Raw genomic sequence first — 18,997 nt, forward strand, 5'->3', positions numbered from 1 at the left:
TCATCTGTATTCCTAGTAAACCAACCTAAATCACACCAAAATTAGGGTAATTTACAATAATTATAAAATAATGTGGACAACATATTATATTTAATAACCAACCTTGAATCTCTTACTGGACAAACTGTTCACATTTTCTTATAATTTAGGAGATCATCATCATTATTTTTTCACTTTTCCCCCCCCATTAACAGCCGTTACAACATGATAATTCTTCACTACAAACTCAATGAACAAAATCACAAGAGCATGATGAAGAGGCCCAAAGTGCCTGTATTGCTCAACTTGATTGTTAAGCCAAGCAATATTATGAGTACAGCTAAGTGTTTATTTCTTCAGGAATTTTAAAGAATTTTCTCTAATTTCCCCCATTGAGCCCAACCCCTATTACTCATTGTTTCTCAAAAGCCAAGATTTATACAAACTCTGTTCCACTTCCCCCTATGATATTTCTGGTCAAATCTTGTTACAATCCATGCAGAACTTTATGACTAGTAGCAATGTATACATTTATATCCCCTATTGGGAACAACCCCTACTGCTCAATGTGAGTAAGAGCCAAGATTTATTCAAACTCTGTTTCTTTTCTCCCAAGGATGTTTTAGTGATTTAAAGAAATTACCTTTTTTCCCTCTATTGGGTCCCCTACCCCTCCTGCGCCAAAGGGGTTTCCAGTCAAGATTTATAAACTCTTGGTCTAGTTTGATAAACATTCCATGTAGGAAAGCATTACAGAAGTTAAAAAAAAAAATCTGTAATGCTTTCCTATGGAGAAATTCAGAAATTTAAAGAGAGCTCATGAAAATGGGCACTGCACCCCATCCACCCTCCTCCAGAATATTTCTGACAAAATGTTGTTACATTTGGGTAATATAATAATAAACTATGTATAGTCAACTGGGTACCAATTATCTAACCCCTTAATAATAAACACCTGAGCAGGAAAGTTAGCAAGGAACCCGAGTAGCTCAAACTCTGGTGTGTTGATGTTACGGAATGCGTCCCTAATGACGCCATGTAGGGATCTCTGCTGCTGGTATAGAAGCTCTCCAAGCCACATCTCCACATTGCCTTTGGCATTGATCTCTGTCTCCAACTGTCAACACAAAAACATGTTACAATGCTATTACAATACATAATTCACATAACTTGTAATATTAGCATATGATCATTACAACTTTGAAATTTGTGAGAAAGAGATGTCTAAAATAGATATATTATCATAATAAAAAATATAGGTATCCTTCTCTGAGAATGAAGTCTTTTAAAATACAATTTGAACAGTAGATATTAGAACAAAGATAAATACAAATGCTTGTCTCCCCTCCCCCCCCCCCCCCCCCCCCCCCCCCCCCCCCCCCCCCCCCCCCCCCACCCATCCCACCCCAAGGAAAAATTTCTGGCAAAAATTTGGTTACAATCCATGCAAAATTCATAAATTATGTAGCTAGCCAAATTATAGGAAATATTGACCGACAGATGGACAACAAATGGGCCAGGTGTGCTAAGGACAGAAATAAGATCAAAGGTAATTAAACACTGATGTGGAAAAACACCGTGGAATTATCATACAATTAAAACACATTACATACCCATAATTTTTTCTCCTTCTCTAGAGATGACAGCCATCATCCGGTCATAATCCTTTTCATGGAACTCCACCTCATTTACATTCTCAAATATTCCAAGCAAATGTGCCTTGACAAGAAAATAATTGCAGTTTTTAGTCTTACGATTTCTTTAGTCAAGCAAATTACAATTTCCAAATAACACTTTTGATCAACAAACAGTTCCTTTAATTTACAACACATGTTTACGTTAATATCAATTATACTATTGTAGAAAAATTTGTTTATTTAGCCATTTCACAACATAGTTTTATAATTCAATTTTGCTTGTTACAAGCATTTTTCATTGGCTTAAAAAAATTTACTTTATCAGCCCATTTAAAGGAAAAAATGCGTCGCATGTTTAATAACATTGCTTCTGATTGGGCTGGCGATGAAGGCGTATTGATTTCATAGACAAAAAGAGTCCCATAATGAATTTTGATTATTGAAGAAATTATTCTTTGAAGTAAATTGAATTATATGGTATTAATTTGAATATATTTTTCTATTGTTATGGAAGATTATAACACAAAAAAATCTGAGTGTACTGCTCATACATTAAAATGGAAAGTACACTCCAGATTTGTTTGTGTTTATATCTCCATAACATAAAAAATGTATTTTCAAGTTAATCCTTAAATAAATCTGTGAGAGAAACAATAAGGCACAATTTATCTATTTTTTGATCTCCACATGCAATAACTTACATAAAATTTGTACAAATTTTTTTATTCAATAATAAGGCGCAATCTTGAAGAAACTTCAGTTAGTATTTATTCAGTGCATGCCAAACTTCCCCAACCTTTACAGGACATTTGGTTTGGTAAAATAGAATTGTTTACCTGACCAGGCAAGATTTTACAAGACCAAACTTATTCTTGTTGATAAAAGTCCAAATTACAAAAGATCTCTTGGTTATCAATCATATTGTATCCAACAATATTAAATAAATACATGCAATAAAATTTCAAAATTCAATGATACAATAAAGTTTCATAGTGTAGAGTTTCACACTAACTTTCCAATTTGCTTAGCAAAAGAAAAGATTTATAAGTCATCTACGTCCTTGGCAAAAGTTATGAAAGTGATTTTTTCCTCTTTAGCAAATATTAAGAATTTCATTTAGCAAGTTGTGTATTTGTAGCATTTCTTAATGAAAAACATTAAATTACTTAAATGCAGTAAATAATGTATTTAATGCTTCAATTGAAAAGCACATACATACAAATTCAAGTTACAGTTAGCTCCCGATCGATCATTCATTAAACCATACTCCGTCGTTCGTATTGTTACTTTACATCCCTTCAACATTAAAACATACCACACAGTGTATATTTATATGGTACCGTGACTGATTAACTTATTGACTGTTTTAGACTTGCTATGAAAGTAAACAAACAGCATCAGCCACCTTACTCCCATAACATGAGAGTCAACTGGTCAGCCGTTTTTTTTATCGGACGTTATTTTGCTGACTGTCGACTCTCATTTCCGAAGGCCTATTTCTTTGATGCAGCTTCCGACGTCAGATGAAGGCGGAAGGAAAAGTGCAATAATATCAATATTTCTTGCTCTAACAGTGATAACATTGATGTGTACTTACAGTTTAGGTATTAATTATCCCATTTATCTAGGAAACCATAATTTGTGGCCTCATAAAATAGTATTTTAGCGGATTAGATATGATGAATCCTTTCCTTAACATTTTGACCTAGTTTTAAATATGGCGGCTGGTTACTACAAAAAACGGAACGTGAATTCAAGCGGGCAGAATGCAAGTAAAAGTAAAGGCAGATCAAACGTTTTGGGGACTTTGCAATTCGTTTTTTCTATTTACCGGGCGGATCGCTTTCATCATAAAGTTTTGTCTGGGTCATGAAAGTTTACGTTAGGAGATGTAAATATTTGTTTTAGATGGATTTTACGGCTGATTTTGTCAAAAAAAATTGTTGATTTATGAAAAAGAGGTAGGTATTTGACATTGATGAAGATTTAAATATGATTTAAACGTTTTATATTGTCACAATCCAAACTTTGAAAATGTTACCCTCAGCATCGGGTAAATGGCCTATCGGAAGTTAGAGGTTAGACACGACGTAATGTTCCAAAAGTGTCTCGTCGTGTAACGTACAGCTATACCTCTGACAAACAGTGTCTGTCAGTCAGTTTTCTATAGGAGAAATAATGTGCTTTATGATTCCACAAGAAAAACTCTCATATTTGAATAGTTTTGTGGATTTATGCATGTTTAGGATGGTTAACATAGCAACAGCTGTAGTGATTCACAACTATCACATCACTTGTATCTAGGATGTACATGACTTCGAAATTCAACAATTTGGTACATTAGATAAATGGTTTGAAGATTTGATAGATTTGGGGGCCAAAAAGGGCATAAACCATTATCAAAGCAGATTGAGAAGATTCCTTATCGCTTTCTGAGAAATGGTCATCAAGAATTGTTCACGGATGGACCTGATGTACAAACAATGGTGTACACTATCAGACTGATGGAAAGATGGAACAGATGGATGAAAACCATAAAAACTTTCTAATCAATAAATTAGATTATAAGATGCCATGAAGAAATAGATGAATTTGTGTTGGACATTTGCCAATTAATAAACAAAACATGAAACAAGTAATGATTTTAATGGAGGACCATTACAGATGTCCCCCAAAACGAACTGTGCAGTAGGAAATGATCACAAAAATTACGAAAAATTACGCATAGATGATGTGTTTGATTGCTGTCAGAGCAAATCTTTTCAAAGATGGCAGCTTAATCTATCCTGATATTCAGCTCAATCTGTAAGTTTTGGAAATTTTGAGCAATCCTACGCATCCATTTCGTTACGATGGTAAAAGAGCTTAGCAACATACTAATTCAAAAATGATGCCATGTTGTTCATCATACCTCATAACCATTGTGTTCAGACTTAAATCTAACAAAATCTAAATTTCAACCAATCAGATGCCTCAATTAGGTAACCATGACAGCACAGCTTTTCAAAAACTGATTCCATGTTGATAAGCATACCTCAAAACCCCCATGTACCAATTTTCAGCTTATTCTGACAAACATTTAAATTTCGACCAATCAGAGGCCTTTATTTCGTTACCATGGCATAACTGAACTTTTCGAAAACGCTGCCAAGTCATTCTGCATACCCTTTAACCCCGTGTACCAATTTTCAGCTTAATTGGACAAAATGTAAATTTCAACCAGTCAGGCCTCCATTAGGTAACCATGACAACACAGTCTTTTCAAACCTGTTGCCATGTCATAAGCATACCTCACAATCCCCGTGTACCTCAATTTTATTGCTGATTCTGACCATTATTTTTGGCAACTGAGCTTTTCGAAAATGCTGTCATGTTATTCAGTTTCCCAAATAACACTATATACTAATTTTCATCGAAATCCAACTCCAAAATCTCAAAACTGGAAATGGGCTCTGGAGGCCATCTTGGACTTCCGATTGGGAAAAAAAACCTTTATGCACATTCCCACACCGTAATGAGTATGTATGTGAAGTTTCATGATAAATCAGCCCAGTTAAGTTAATGAGAGAAAAGCTGCGGAAACTTGCGCGCAGAAGAAAAGTGAAAGAAATAAGTATAAAAATATTAATAATATAAAAGGAGAAACGGAGCAAAAACAATATGTCCCCCTAACATTCGTTCGGGGGACATAATAGATCAAACTTAATTAGAGGATTGGATTGTTTTAAATATAACCTATACCTGGAAGCTTGCTTGTCCTAGGAAGCCCTGGAGGGACTTTTAACTTATTAATTATGACTTATTTATTAATACTTATTTTTTATCACTTATTTGTTATCACTTAAATTATTTGTTACTTGACGGCTGTTTCAATGCGTGACGCTTTCACTTTAAAAGCAAAATGGACAGTCCAAACGAAGAGGCAATGGACAGTCCAAACGAAGAAGAGGTAAGATTGATTGGAGTTTGTCATATTTCACCAGGGACATCCCTGATTTTACAAACACGCCAATCCTCATCACAACACCTATTCACATATCAAGCAGTATTGTCCAGTTCATATTACATTTACACGTATTAAATGAATAAAAATCTTGAAATAAAGAGTGATAATTGGCAACGTAACGTTAACTTGAGTTTAAACCAATACTTAAATACTGTATATATTATACAATTCGGATATAAGTTGTTAGAACTTGTCTTCTGCCCAACCCTTTAAATGTCAACTTTAAAAATGTGTTTAAAATCAAACGTTAAGCCTAATTGTTGGAAATGTGTCATTGTGATGCGTTTAATGATAATACAGCATATTGTAGTTTTTTATTTCCATGTTATGTTGGAAATAATTGTGAAATAGATGCACAATATTACACGCGTAGTTACGGTCATATGTATTGGTGTTATGGACTTACAGTGTCCTCAAAATACCCCAGACAAAAAAAAAAAAAAAAAAAAAAAAACAAAAAAAAAACAAGGTAATATTAATAAATAAGTAATAAATAATAACAAGTAAGTAGTAATAAATAAGTAATAAACAATAACAAGTAAGTAGTAATAAATAAGTAATAAATAATAACAAGTAAGTAGTAATAAATAAGTAATAAACAATAACAAGTAAGTCGTAATTAATAAGTAATAAATAATAACAAGTAAGTAGTAATAAATAAGTAATAAACAATAACAAGTAAGTAGTAATAAATAAGTAATAAATAATAACAAGTAAGTAGTAATAAATAAGTAATAAACAATAACAAGTAAGTCGTAATAAATAAGTAATAAATAATAACAAGTAAGAAGTAATAAATAAGTAATAAACAATAACAAGTAAGTAGTAATAAATAAGTAGTAATTCAATTTTGCTTGTTACGAGCATTTTCATTGGCTTAAAAATTTACTTTATCATCCCATAAAGGAAAAAATGGCGTCGCCGTTTATAACGTTGCGTCTGATTGGCTGAGATGACGGCGTGATGATTTCATAGACAAAAGAGTCCCAAAATGAATTTTAAATGTTGAAGAGATTATCTTTAGTAAATTGAATTATAAGGATTAATTTGAATAGATTTTTTATGTTATGGAGATATAACACAAAAATCTGAGTGTACTCTCATCATAAACCGCTTCGCGGTTTATTTAGAGTACTCTCAGATTTTTGTGTTATATCTCCATAACATAAAAAATCTATTCAAGTTAATCCTTAAATAAACAATAACAAGTAAGTAGTAATAAATAAGTAATAAATAATAACAAGTAAGTAGTAATAAATAAGTAATAAATAATAACAAGTAAGTAGTAATAAATAAGTAATAAATAATAACAAGTAAGTAGTAATAAATAAGTAATAAATAATAACAAGTAAGTAGTATAATAAATAAGTAATAAATAATAACAAGTAAGTAGTAATAAATAAGTAATAAATAATAACAAGTAAGTAGTAATAAATAAGTAATAAATAATAACAAGTAAGTAGTAATAAATAAGTAATAAATAATAACAAGTAAGTCGTAATAAATAAAAAAAAAAATCATAAGTAAAAATAAATAATTAACAACAAAGTATGTTACTAAAAGTATTTGTTAAATGAGAACTAATTAATCCAATTATTTCATCTTTCAGAAAGAAGATAAAAGCCAGCGTGGTGCAAGGGGCAACAGTGTTTACAAGTTATATGAAGGGTCACAACACTATTCCAGTGAGAAATATAGAGTGGTAACCATAAACGGAGATGATGTGACAAGATTGCTAGACTATAAAGCAGATGACGTCCAGACGGTGGAAAGTATCGTCAGAAAAGGCACAAAGTACTTCTTTCCGAAGTCAGTTTGACGACTTGGAAGACATGGATTTATCATTGGCTAGGTTTTTTTTCCGGCAAGTGCATACGGACATTTACAGACCTAGAAGGTTGTGAAAGTACATAACAGACATATCTCAAATCAATGTTTTTCTTCTCTGTACCTTTTTAACTGAGATCAAAAAGAAAGAAGAAGCAAATTAATTACTAAAACATGAAACGCTCGATTCGCTAAAACGTTCAAAAGTACCAACCGATGTGTGGAATTGAAAATGATGAGTATATATCTATATATAAATATATATCAAAGAATCCTCTGGTCTTCCAGGAAATATAAAACTGTCTTTCAGAATGACAAAATATTCCGCATATTCTAATTATGAAAGTTCAATGAAAACTGAATTGATCAGCTGCATTAGGTTTTCTAGCATAAAGGTGTTTCAATGTGAATATTAAGAATGGTTGAGTCACTAGAAAAAAAAGTTTCATTCTAGTCACATGGATCCTTGAAATAAACAATTAAGATACACTTTCTTTTTCGTTATTGTTTTCTGATAGCATGGTTCCAAAATAATGTTTTTAGCATATGTAAAAGTGTATTTTGACGTAAAAATCTAATTTTACATAATTATGTTGAATTATATTTGTGTATATGTTAAAATGCATTTTTACATATGTATAAATCGTTGTCATTTTTACATATGCAAAAATCAATTTGTAGCTCATCTCTCGAATAGAGGGGATTATAGAATCATTTCGGCGTCGGCGTTGGTTAACGTTTTGGTGCAAGTGTTATTCTGAACAACTAGCAATGATCGATTTCTACATCTATATAGGATCATAAATGTTGTGATGAATATCATCAATCACTTTAAGGAGGAAGAAAATGCTGGATTCTGAGAATTTCAAGAAGCCTAAATGGGCCGAAACTACCGGGTTAATGTTTTGGTGCAAGCGTTGAAATACTGCCATTTCTAACAACAGACTTATGCATTGATTCCTACATTTATAAAGGAATATAAGTGTTGTAATATGTTTGATTCCACCGTCCATAAACATATGTTATCCACACTACTTAAGAATAATTGCAGAAAGACCAGTGTGCTGATATTGGAACTATATGCAACATGCTGTGTTGAGGGTTACCGAGTGCATTCAAGGTGACAGGGGTCAAATATGTGAAACTCCTCAGACGACTTCTTCTCAATAACTCAGGATACTTACTGAAAGATTTTTGTCCACTATTGTATATTTCCACTGTGTTGTATTGTGCATACCAATAGTCAGACGATCGTTAAGGCCCATGGGCCTCTTGTTCTGATTTGCTATTATGTCCACACATTTAAGGAGTAAACCATTTTAAACTGTAAAAACAAGGGGATAAATAGAAATGTTTGATATCCATAAGACTGAGACACGCAAAAAGCGGACTACTGTACATGATCCATTTTAAAACGGTGATAACTAGAAATGTCGCCAGAGTGGCTGACTAATACCCCCTGCTGCACAAATGTAGTAATAACTGCATTAATAGAAACATTGCAGAACCCTATATAATTTATTCAAACCCCCCCCCCTTTTATGTCAGGGTTCTGTGTACCACATTTTATCAAAATCTGTCAAGTAGTTTAGGAGGAATTCGCCGGACAATGTTGTGTCTAAACAGACGGACAACCCAATTCCAGTATACAATACATACAATACTCCTCCTTAAACAACAGGAAAGTTGAGCATACTCTACTCCGCATGCGGAACCTACGACGAATTGTGTTTTGAATAGTGTTTTTCCTGTTTTGCGTCCTTTGGAATTCCAAAAACCTACCAGCCAGCAAAACAAGAAACCAAACATGAAAATAAAACAGATGCTTTGCATGAGATGCTTACACTTTGACCATTTTTGTTCTTGCGTAACTTTTGAAGCATTCTTCACTTTTATTATCTTGTTGAAGTTAGAACTCAACGAACGCATCAAACATATCACATCCCTCTTCACATTTTATTCCTAAGTTTACTTCAACAATCGAGTCATTTTTCCAGGAAACAAATATTGATCTTTTACATGGTATGTACATCTACTGTATATCGGGCACTGGCCAAAACGATCTTCGAGAACAAAATCGCTTTGGCAGAAAATGAAAACTCCAATTCGGGTCGGCCATGGAAAGGACATGACAATAAAAATGTATTTGTAGCATTCTGAAACTGACAACAGTCATTTTAATATCCTATCAGAGGTTATTGTAGATATTCTTTCAAAACAATGTTGAGTTCAACAAATAGTTGTAAACCTTCATCAGGATGAATGGGGATGGTAACATTTGGTTTTACAACATGAACAATTTCTTTAAATGTTTTACTGTTCAATACAGGCGTTCAAATCTTCAGCATCAACATATATTTTAAAATGTTGTCCTTCGCTCAATTCAGGCACAAACACAATACATACATATGTTTTTCCAGAGGGCAGAATGGTTTTTTTCTGGGTTTTTTTCTGTGATTTATCCACTAATGCATGACCATATTCCGAAATGCTTGAGTCCCTCGGTAAAATATACCTTTATTATCTCTGCTAAGGGTGTTCCCAGACCCTGGTATACTTGTTTTTGTGAAGGAACAACAGTCAACACGACCGTTATGTTACACAAAAACAAACTTAAAAACATACATATAGAATACTTCGTGATACGTCCATCTTCTTCATCTGGTCATTCAAAATGACCGCACAACACCTTGAAGCACGTCGTTTCATTTTTATAACTTATAAGAAATAAGTAATAAGTATTAACGAATAAGCATTAAGTATTAGGAATTAAGTCATAACTAACAACTAAAAAGTCCCTCCAGGGCTTCCGTAGATTCCTGTATATTCCATACAAAATTTAAGCCTGTCTCATAAAATATATTTCGCACAAAATCGATCCATTTAAAACTTATGTTTCCATTTACATGCAATTGGTACATTAGTTTATATATTTTGCTTGACAATTTATCAGTGGAAATTAAATTATACCAAAACATGACCATTCTACATTTCACTTCAATACTTAACGGATATCTACCCAATTCACCATAGACCATAAAGTTTGGTGTACTACATCTCAAACCTAAGATACGTTTACAGAATTGTAAGTGATTTTTTTTCAATAATAGTAATATTCTCAAAACCCCATACTTCAACAGAATATAAAAGGATAGGTTGTACCAGAGTGTCAAAAATCTTCAGCTGTAAATCAACTGGCAGAGAAATATTTCTAATTTTTTTGTAAACAGCAAATAAAGCTTTTTTCGCCTGTTCCGCTAATTTACTTTTTGCTTTAGCAAATGTACCATTATAGTTAAATAAAATGCCTAAGTATGTAAAAGATTCCAATATTTCTAATTCTTCGTTGCAAAATAAAAAACGCAAACGTGTTTGACACTTCCGTTTTGAGAATATAACAACTTTAGTTTTTTGCGTATTAACCGTAAGTTTCCACTCATTACAGTATATTTCAAACATATTTAATAAATTCTGTAGTCCTTCTGCTGATTCGGAAATAATAACAGTGTCATCAGCATAAAGGATAAGAAACATCTTAATAAACAATCCAACATCATCACTCAAGCTTTTCATAGTTTGGAGGCATCTGACGTCATTTTCATCAAAAAAGTCTTCTAAATCATTTAGATAAATTGCAAATAAAAAAGGTGACAAATTTCCCCCTTGTTTTAGACCAATATTACAATAAAATAATCCTGACAGTTCATTCCCTTTCTTGACACACGCTTTCGTGTTGGCATATAAGTTGATTATGACTTTTAAAATTTTCACGGTTATGTTACTTTTTTTAACCTTTTTCCATAATCCTATTCTCAAAACAGAGTCGAAACCTTTTTTGAAATCTACGAAAGAGCAGTATATTTTTTTCTTGAGTGATATATATATAGATATAAGGGTATGTAAAACAAAAATATTATCAACAGTAGAATGTTGTTTTCTAAAGCCAGCTTGAGCACCACTAATGATATGAAGTTCATCAGATAACTTATTAAGTCTGGTATTCAAAATAGATGTGAACACTTTTCCTAGGCAAGATACCAGGCTAATCGCTCTATAATTATCTAAGTTCTTCGGATCTCCTTTGTTTTTATACAAAGGTTTTATTACACCTATTTTCCACGATTCTGGGATACATGCCGTTTTCCACTTTACTGATCCGTTCCTCAAGAATGGTGTGATCAAAATCGGACCCCTCAATCTTATCGCTATGAACTTTCAGTTCTTGCTTTATTTCTTTTATGCTAGATTTCATGCACACAAACTTCCCCTGTATGGCATTCAGCCTACTCATGATTGTATCTAGAGTGTCGAGTTTTGAGAGTTTATTATAGATGTTATATTACGAGAACTAACAAAATCTACCGTCGTGCCAATGTTTTAAATATTTTATTCATAAATACCGTTTCGTCCAGTTTGTTAAAAAAAACGTTCCTTTACTTTCTCGATTCCGGTACAAATGCATCCAATGTCGTCACAAGAGATGATCTAGGATTGAGATTTTGTAATGTGAAACAAAAAATAGAGGTGTGTAGGCTGTGGCTGACGACTCAAAAAAATCATCAGTGGTCAAAAGGGAAATGGAGAAGCTGGGAATGTCGGGTAGACAAATAACTTACCTAACGATCGTTGTTCGACTTCTATGTACCTATTCCTAATGTTAAACAGTGCCTTCTTAAAGCCTGGTATGTATTTATCCAGGAAGATAGAGCCAACTGATATCGACGACTATGGAATGACATTGGCCAAATAAATGTAAATAACCATATAACGTATCGTACATTTAAGAATGAACCATAAACAAATCTTAGCAAAATTTCGTTGTGGTAACTTATGCTAAAAGTCGAAACATTTAATTACAGGATCATTTGTTTACTCTATATATGCTACAACACGAGCCTCACTATCTATATATTTGTAAAACGAGTTAATATAATAGCTATAGTTTTATCCGCTGCGCACGGACCATCTCTGTTTCCACTGTGGTGGAATTCATTGTAAGGGATGCAAGCTATAGTGCATTTTCTTTCATACCTACACGTGCAATACTGGCTGGTCTAGGGCAATACACTCATGTCGCCTGAGGCTGTATTGCAAGGCTACCCATGCTATAAAGCCTCGTGACGTCACGGCGTCAACAAAATATCCATTTCCTCGGTAAAATTTTAACATTTTTTTCACAAAATTGACTGGTTTTACTATAAAAGATGCAAGCAACGGAATTTGTGTTGAAAATATCACGTAATTTTTCATGTATGGAAATTGACTTCCAGTCGTGGATTTCTTCGAATTTATTTCAAAATGGCGGGATATTATAGTTGTAAAATTGCAGTAAAACGTCGTGGTATGAAAGAAAAATACTCTTTCATAAGTGGATATGAAGGATAGGGATATTCTACCCTCGGGATCACAAAATGTTGCAAAACCCTCGGCAAGCCTCGGGTTTTACTACATTTTGTGACCCTCGGGTAGAATATCCCTATCCTTCATATCCACATATGAAAGAGTCTTATAGTATGATGCGTTAGACACGGTTCTCGGTTTTACGATGGCCGCTGATTAAGTAGTTGTGCATTGTACATTTATAACTTGATAAAGAGTGCATGACCGTTTACTTGAAGTAGATAAATGCACAACTACTTCAGAGTATATGGTCATGTACACTTCGTCAAGTTATAAATGTACAACTAGTTCTACTTCAATCAGAAGTAGTAATTTGACGGCTCAAACGGACCACCGTACATTTGTGCTTTACTTGTACAGGATTTAAAATAGTGTAATGCATAGTTAAGAGAACACACCTTGAAATGTCCTTTACACATACCAGTCTCGATATTTGATCCTTTGTTTTGTTAGATGGAATTTAAACAAAACGTGCTGTCACGCTACTGATCTTAGAATCTATGTAACTTTGTCTTCTTTCAAACAAAAATGAGATGAGTCATTATTGACACTTAACCTGACAAATAATAGATAGTTATTGTGACATTGGGCAAGTCTGATATAGAGTACTGCACATTTTTTTTCTTAAAGATGCATGTCTGGAATTTCAAGCAACACATCAACATGCCGTGTCAGATTTTGACCCGAAGTGGAATCCAATATACATTTCTTTTTCTTCGTCACATATATCAAACGATGTTTTAAAATTCATATTCTAATAATAAATTTCTTTTGTGAATAAATTTATAGTTTGAGAAAATCAACAAAAAATCTATGCCCATCTTGATCTCACATGTGCTTGTTTTGTACCGATGAAGTTAAAGTTAGAAATTGTACCGGGCCGCGATTTCCGTCGAAGTCATTATCTAATTTGTAGAGGCGATAGAAATTTATTTCGGCATGTTATGAATTACATATTTGAGTATTTTGACCAATGGATTCTCGGTTTTCATGGTATGTATAGTAAATAGATTTTTTTTATTTTGTATTAGGATTAAGTTTACTGTGTAGTACACAATATACGTATTACATGTACTTAATCTACGAGAAAATTATTGTTTAAGGAGTGGATTTCTTTCAGTATAAGTGGTCACACATAAAATTGACAATATCAACTACAAAAACTGTGAAATACAAGTATTAATTCTTGCTACTTGTTGCATATTTCGAGACACAATTTCGAATCTACGCTCCGGCGGTTACGCCGTCTGACACACGAAGTCAACAATTTGAAAATACTCAGAATTAAGTTGGCATGATTTTTCAACTCACTGAAAGAGAACAAAGACGTTGCCAAGTGAATTTTTGTTTTAGATAAAAGTTGTCGGTTATTTTCTGTTGTTTTACAACATGTAAACAGTATCCCGATAGCTCAAGAAATAAGGGAGATATTGCTATTTTCTCAACACCGACATAAAAATGCGTAGAAATGCGTAGTTGGGAGTTAGGCCGTCCATTCTGCGATGTCATGCTACCGGATCCCGGTAAACATACTTATTTCTCCGTACCCTACTTCTGACACAGGGATCTGAGCATTAGTTACAGATTATATAATCATGGACCCACCAGAGTGCCGAAAGACCATTTTCAGACGTTTAAGAGGTCTAAATCAAAACACGGTGTTAAAATCATCCTATACATGATGCTTTATACGAGTAGAAAGGGCACTTTGGTGGGTCCATGATTACGTAATCTGTGACTAATTCGCAGATCCCTGTACTTCTGACATCGGTATTCGAGCAACTATTTCGTCTGGAAGCTTTAATAACCGAGTATCAAATTGACGTGTACCAATCTGAAGGTATTAGTATTTGCAGAGATTTATATTTAAATCTCTGGTATTTGGTAATATATTTATAGCTCTCGATTTCTTTAGCAAGGGCTTTAATTGCTTGACCGTTTGTAAAGTTCTATTTTCTTTGAACATAAAATATGTAATTATGTGTCACGATCATACTAATTTGACATTCACTTTTGTGTAATCAGAAAAGATGTCTCAAAACAAAATTCTCACCATTATTGTCAAATTTTAATGGCGACAGTATTTATATACGGGACACCTTCGTGCGAATATTACGCAACTGTCTTTTTTTAATCGAGAATATATAAGTGATACGTCATCTACGTCCTTCTTTTAACATAGTGTTCGGAGATGGCTTTATGCTGGCATTTTAAGAAAGTTTCCGTTTTTATTTCAGTAATATATCAAATCAGTCTTCATTTAAAAATCGCATGGTAGTTATTTCAAGTAGCGCTGGAAATCTAACAAATAGTTTTTAAACTAAAAAATACGTTTTTAGCTGTATTCGCATTCACTGAAAGTTACATATCACACTTGCTCTGGTTTTACAAAGCATATATTGTATCGGTTATTCACGGTACTTTATTATATATCTACCTTGCATTTGGCACATACATTGTATACTTTATTATAGTTTTAATTAAAATTTATCTGTAATCGTAAATATTAAGGTAAATTTTGTATTGAATACCAAACAAAAACAAAAAACGAACTACCATATTTCACACCCACAATCATATATACATTTTTCATATATCATTACAAATAATCCTTGTACACATCTGCAGTTAAAGGGCACAGGAGTTGGTAACGCGGAGAAAATTCTAAAATGAAGTACGAAAATTGTGCAGGAGGACCCATTTTTTCTTTCAAATGTGTATTTTTTTTAACATTTCTGTCGCCTCGTCCGCTATCACCACCCCGGTTCCTACGTCCCCGGTACACTATCTAAACCTCTGCAATTATTACGCAACTATATACCCGTATTTCCATCTGTATCTGTTTTTTCATATCTATACATCGGGTATACACATAGCTATATACGTAATGATATCATTCAGATATATATGATATAAATTGACTGGATGAAAATAAAAAGAAGTAATTATTCTTAAACAGATTGACAATTAATATTTCTGACAAAATGAATTTTGACTCGAGTTTAAATGCTATAGTTATCTGCAGCTTTTGCGTGATTTCAATAGATCAAATTTCGATAGGTATACCACCAAAAAATAAAATACATGTATATGAATCAAAATTTATTTCACAGCTTATGATTGAATATTTATGTCTACAATATTAATGTAAAACTATTAAGTCTCTGGTTTAAATATCGCCAAACACAAGGACGTACATTCTTGTAGATGACTTTTAGTTTGCAAATTGGACTTATTATTTTTTTTTAAGTGAGGAGATCATTCTGACGATTACGTAACGTAACCACCCACCCTAGAACGAATATACGTACCCGACCTAGTAACCTTTCGTAGTGTCGTAGTGAAGCACTTTCTCAGAAATCACTCGGGCATAATTTTCTGTACCTTTTTTTTGTAGGTTTCTAATTATATCAAACATACACATGCATTTAGATATTATTTTTTTGTCCAAAACAAACATAACAACCATTCTTAATATCTACTTTACCACTCATAATACATCAAATCATAATTTGTAGACATGACGTATAATTTTCATTCGAAAAGACATCATATTTCTTGTGAAAAAAGTCTGTATATTGTGGAGGTCACACTTAAAAACGGGAGGAGTCTGTATATTGTGAAGGGTCACACTTGAAAACGGGAAGATTCTGGATATTGTGGAGGTCACATTTGAAAACGGGAGGAGTATTACTTATTGCGGGGGTCAGACTGGTGGGTCTGTATATTGTTTGTGAATTGTACAGGTTTATTGTTAAAGCCATACTTTTCAACGGTAATAGGTTTTAATCTTTTTAAATTTTGATATTAAAAAAAAAATACGACATTAAACAAAATATTATGGTGAGTTATCCCAAGTAGATTTTAATTACATTAATTCTCTAATGTAAGAAACTTTAAAAAGTCCTCGCAGTACATATCAAATGTTCATGTGTACGCTTAATTATTTATTGTATTCTACCTCCGGTTTTTTTTATTTTATTTTTCTCCTTATCACATTCAATAAAGCTTCTTGTTTATTTAGAGATACTTAATTACCATTTCCCCTCCAAAAACTATACATTTGAAATGTATTTCTGTCATATATCCATAAGTGTTACATAGTATTACGGTACGGATCGATAAAAGTCTTAGTCCAGTCCATGTATTACACAGTGCCACAGGTCACACTTGAAAACGGGTCACAAATGAAAATGCCACAGCGGCAGGCATCAGACAACCACCCACAAGGGCCTTTATGGACGACATGACGGTGACAACAAAGACAGTCGTTGAAGGACGTTGGACTCTGAGGGACCTGGAGGACATGGTCTCATGGGCACGGATGAAATTCAAACCGTCAAAGTCTCGGAGTCTCACCTTAAAGGCAGGCAGCGTGAAGGAAGAAAGATTCAAGGCTGGTGGCAGCGACATACCGACGATATCTGAGAAGCCAGTGAAGAGCCTTGGAAAGTGGTTCGACAACAGTCTGAACGACAGAAATAGTGTAGTGGGGATGCGCAGGCATGCAGAACGAGTGGGTAAAGACTGTCGGCAGAAGTGGGTTCAGTAGAAGCGCTGGAGAGGATGATCAGCGGACACCTTCGACGTTGGCTTGGCGTACCACGGAGCTTCAGCACCGTCGGATTGTACGGCTCGGGGACGAAACTCCAGCTACCACTCAAACCGGTGACGGAAGAGTTCAAGGTGACGAAGGTACGACAGGTCATCATGTTGAGAGACAGCGTAGACGCCAAGGTCAGGAATGAGAGGGTCGAGACACGCACAGGACGAAAGAATCAGAAGCACGCTTACAGTATGGAGACATCGTGGGGACGCTTGCAGCGGGGCGAATAGGACTGGGCACAATATCTGGACCTACACGGCGCAGTGCAAGTCCAAGGGAGCGACGGGACATGACTCAAGCAGAAGTCAGACAGATGGAGGAGGAGACCAGACAGGTGAGAGCTGTCACTTTGGGACAACAGGGGAGTTGGCTGCATTGGGAAGGCGCGAGACAACGGAATATATCGTGGGGTGAGATCTGGAATATAGAGGGAAATGTGTTGTCATCATGTACAGTTGCCCTCGCAGACGGGAGGTACACATGGCGCCACGACCAGGTCCTCAAGGAGATAGCTGCGAGCCTTGACAGTGCAAGAAAAAAGAAGAGGGCATTGCCAATGGGACAAAAGTTAAACAACTTTGTGAAGGTAGGAGCGAAGGGAAAGAGCAGCGTGGAGGGAGTTTGGATACTAACAACGGCAGCAGACTGGGAGATGAGAGCTGACATCCACCAACGCATGGGATTTCCAGAGGAAGTCTTGTCAACACCCCTTCGCCCAGATATTTTGTTGTGGTCCCGGAACTCCCAGCAGGTCTTTATGGTGGAACTCACAGTACCATGGGATGACAGGATTGAATAGGCACACGAAAGGAAGAGGCTGAAGTACCAGCAACTCGTGAAGATTGTCAGGAACAAGGTTGGAGGACATGGTGCCTTCCATTTGAAGTCGGATGTCGAGAGTTCCCCGGCCAGTCATTGTGGAGAACTCTGAGATTGTTGGGCGTCGTTGGAGCAGAAAGGAAGAAGTTCGTGGGAGCAGTGAGTAGACAAGCAGAGGCGGCATCATGCTGGATTTGGAGGAAGAGAAACGAGAGATGGAGCGGTCACCTGCAACAGAGCTAGACACACACGGTGACGAGTCGTAGGACATCACTACACAGACGTGATATAGCAGACAGAACTAAGCTGTAGCAACAACCAGACAGCATCTTGCAGTGACATCGAGGCAGCAACAAGAGCTGGTCAGTTCCTGGCTGGGATTGATCACCCCAGTCGGCGCACCACTGGAGGACGTCGTGGATTAAGCGCCGAAACGTCTGAGGAAGGAGGTGATGGAACTGGCCAGCATTGGAAGATTTCTTACGCAATTAGATACAGGAATGGGGGCTGGTCATACCACAGGCGATGACAGGCGGGTCAGATGACCTAAAGTACTATATCTGATCTGCAGTGGTAAATTGCATTTCCAACACATTTTAAGTGCATTCTGTATACGATTATCTTAGTCCGAATGCATCATTTTGTTAGAGTTTGAGTTCACAAACACATCAAGACTGTACTTTGGGTCAAAAATCGTACACCGATGATATTTATATTTATTTT

The 18,997-nt window shown here is 34.9% G+C and overlaps 1 protein-coding gene and 1 long non-coding RNA gene across 2 annotated transcripts; both read left to right on the forward strand.

The window, feature by feature from the left end:
* The first annotated feature begins 5,392 nt into the window (after nt 1-5,392).
* On the forward strand, nt 5,393-7,938 carry LOC138313390 (uncharacterized). The gene is made up of 2 exons (XR_011207185.1): nt 5,393-5,565; nt 7,232-7,938. It is a non-coding gene; the product is annotated as an uncharacterized lncRNA (long non-coding RNA).
* A 9,806-nt stretch (nt 7,939-17,744) lies between these two features.
* Nucleotides 17,745-18,254, forward strand: LOC138313388 (uncharacterized). Its single transcript, XM_069253859.1, has one exon. The coding sequence runs from the start codon at nt 17,745-17,747 to the stop codon at nt 18,252-18,254; it is 510 nt and encodes a 169-aa protein (XP_069109960.1).
* The last annotated feature ends 743 nt before the right edge of the window (nt 18,255-18,997 follow it).

Source organism: Argopecten irradians, unplaced genomic scaffold, assembly GCF_041381155.1.
Source record: "Argopecten irradians isolate NY unplaced genomic scaffold, Ai_NY scaffold_0669, whole genome shotgun sequence".
Lineage (NCBI taxonomy): Eukaryota > Metazoa > Mollusca > Bivalvia > Pectinida > Pectinidae > Argopecten > Argopecten irradians.

What these genes read in the sequence shown, in the direction of transcription:
- LOC138313388 (XM_069253859.1), top strand. Translation starts at nt 17,745, where the DNA reads ATGACTCAAGCAGAAGTCAGACAGATGGAGGAGGAGACCAGACAGGTG.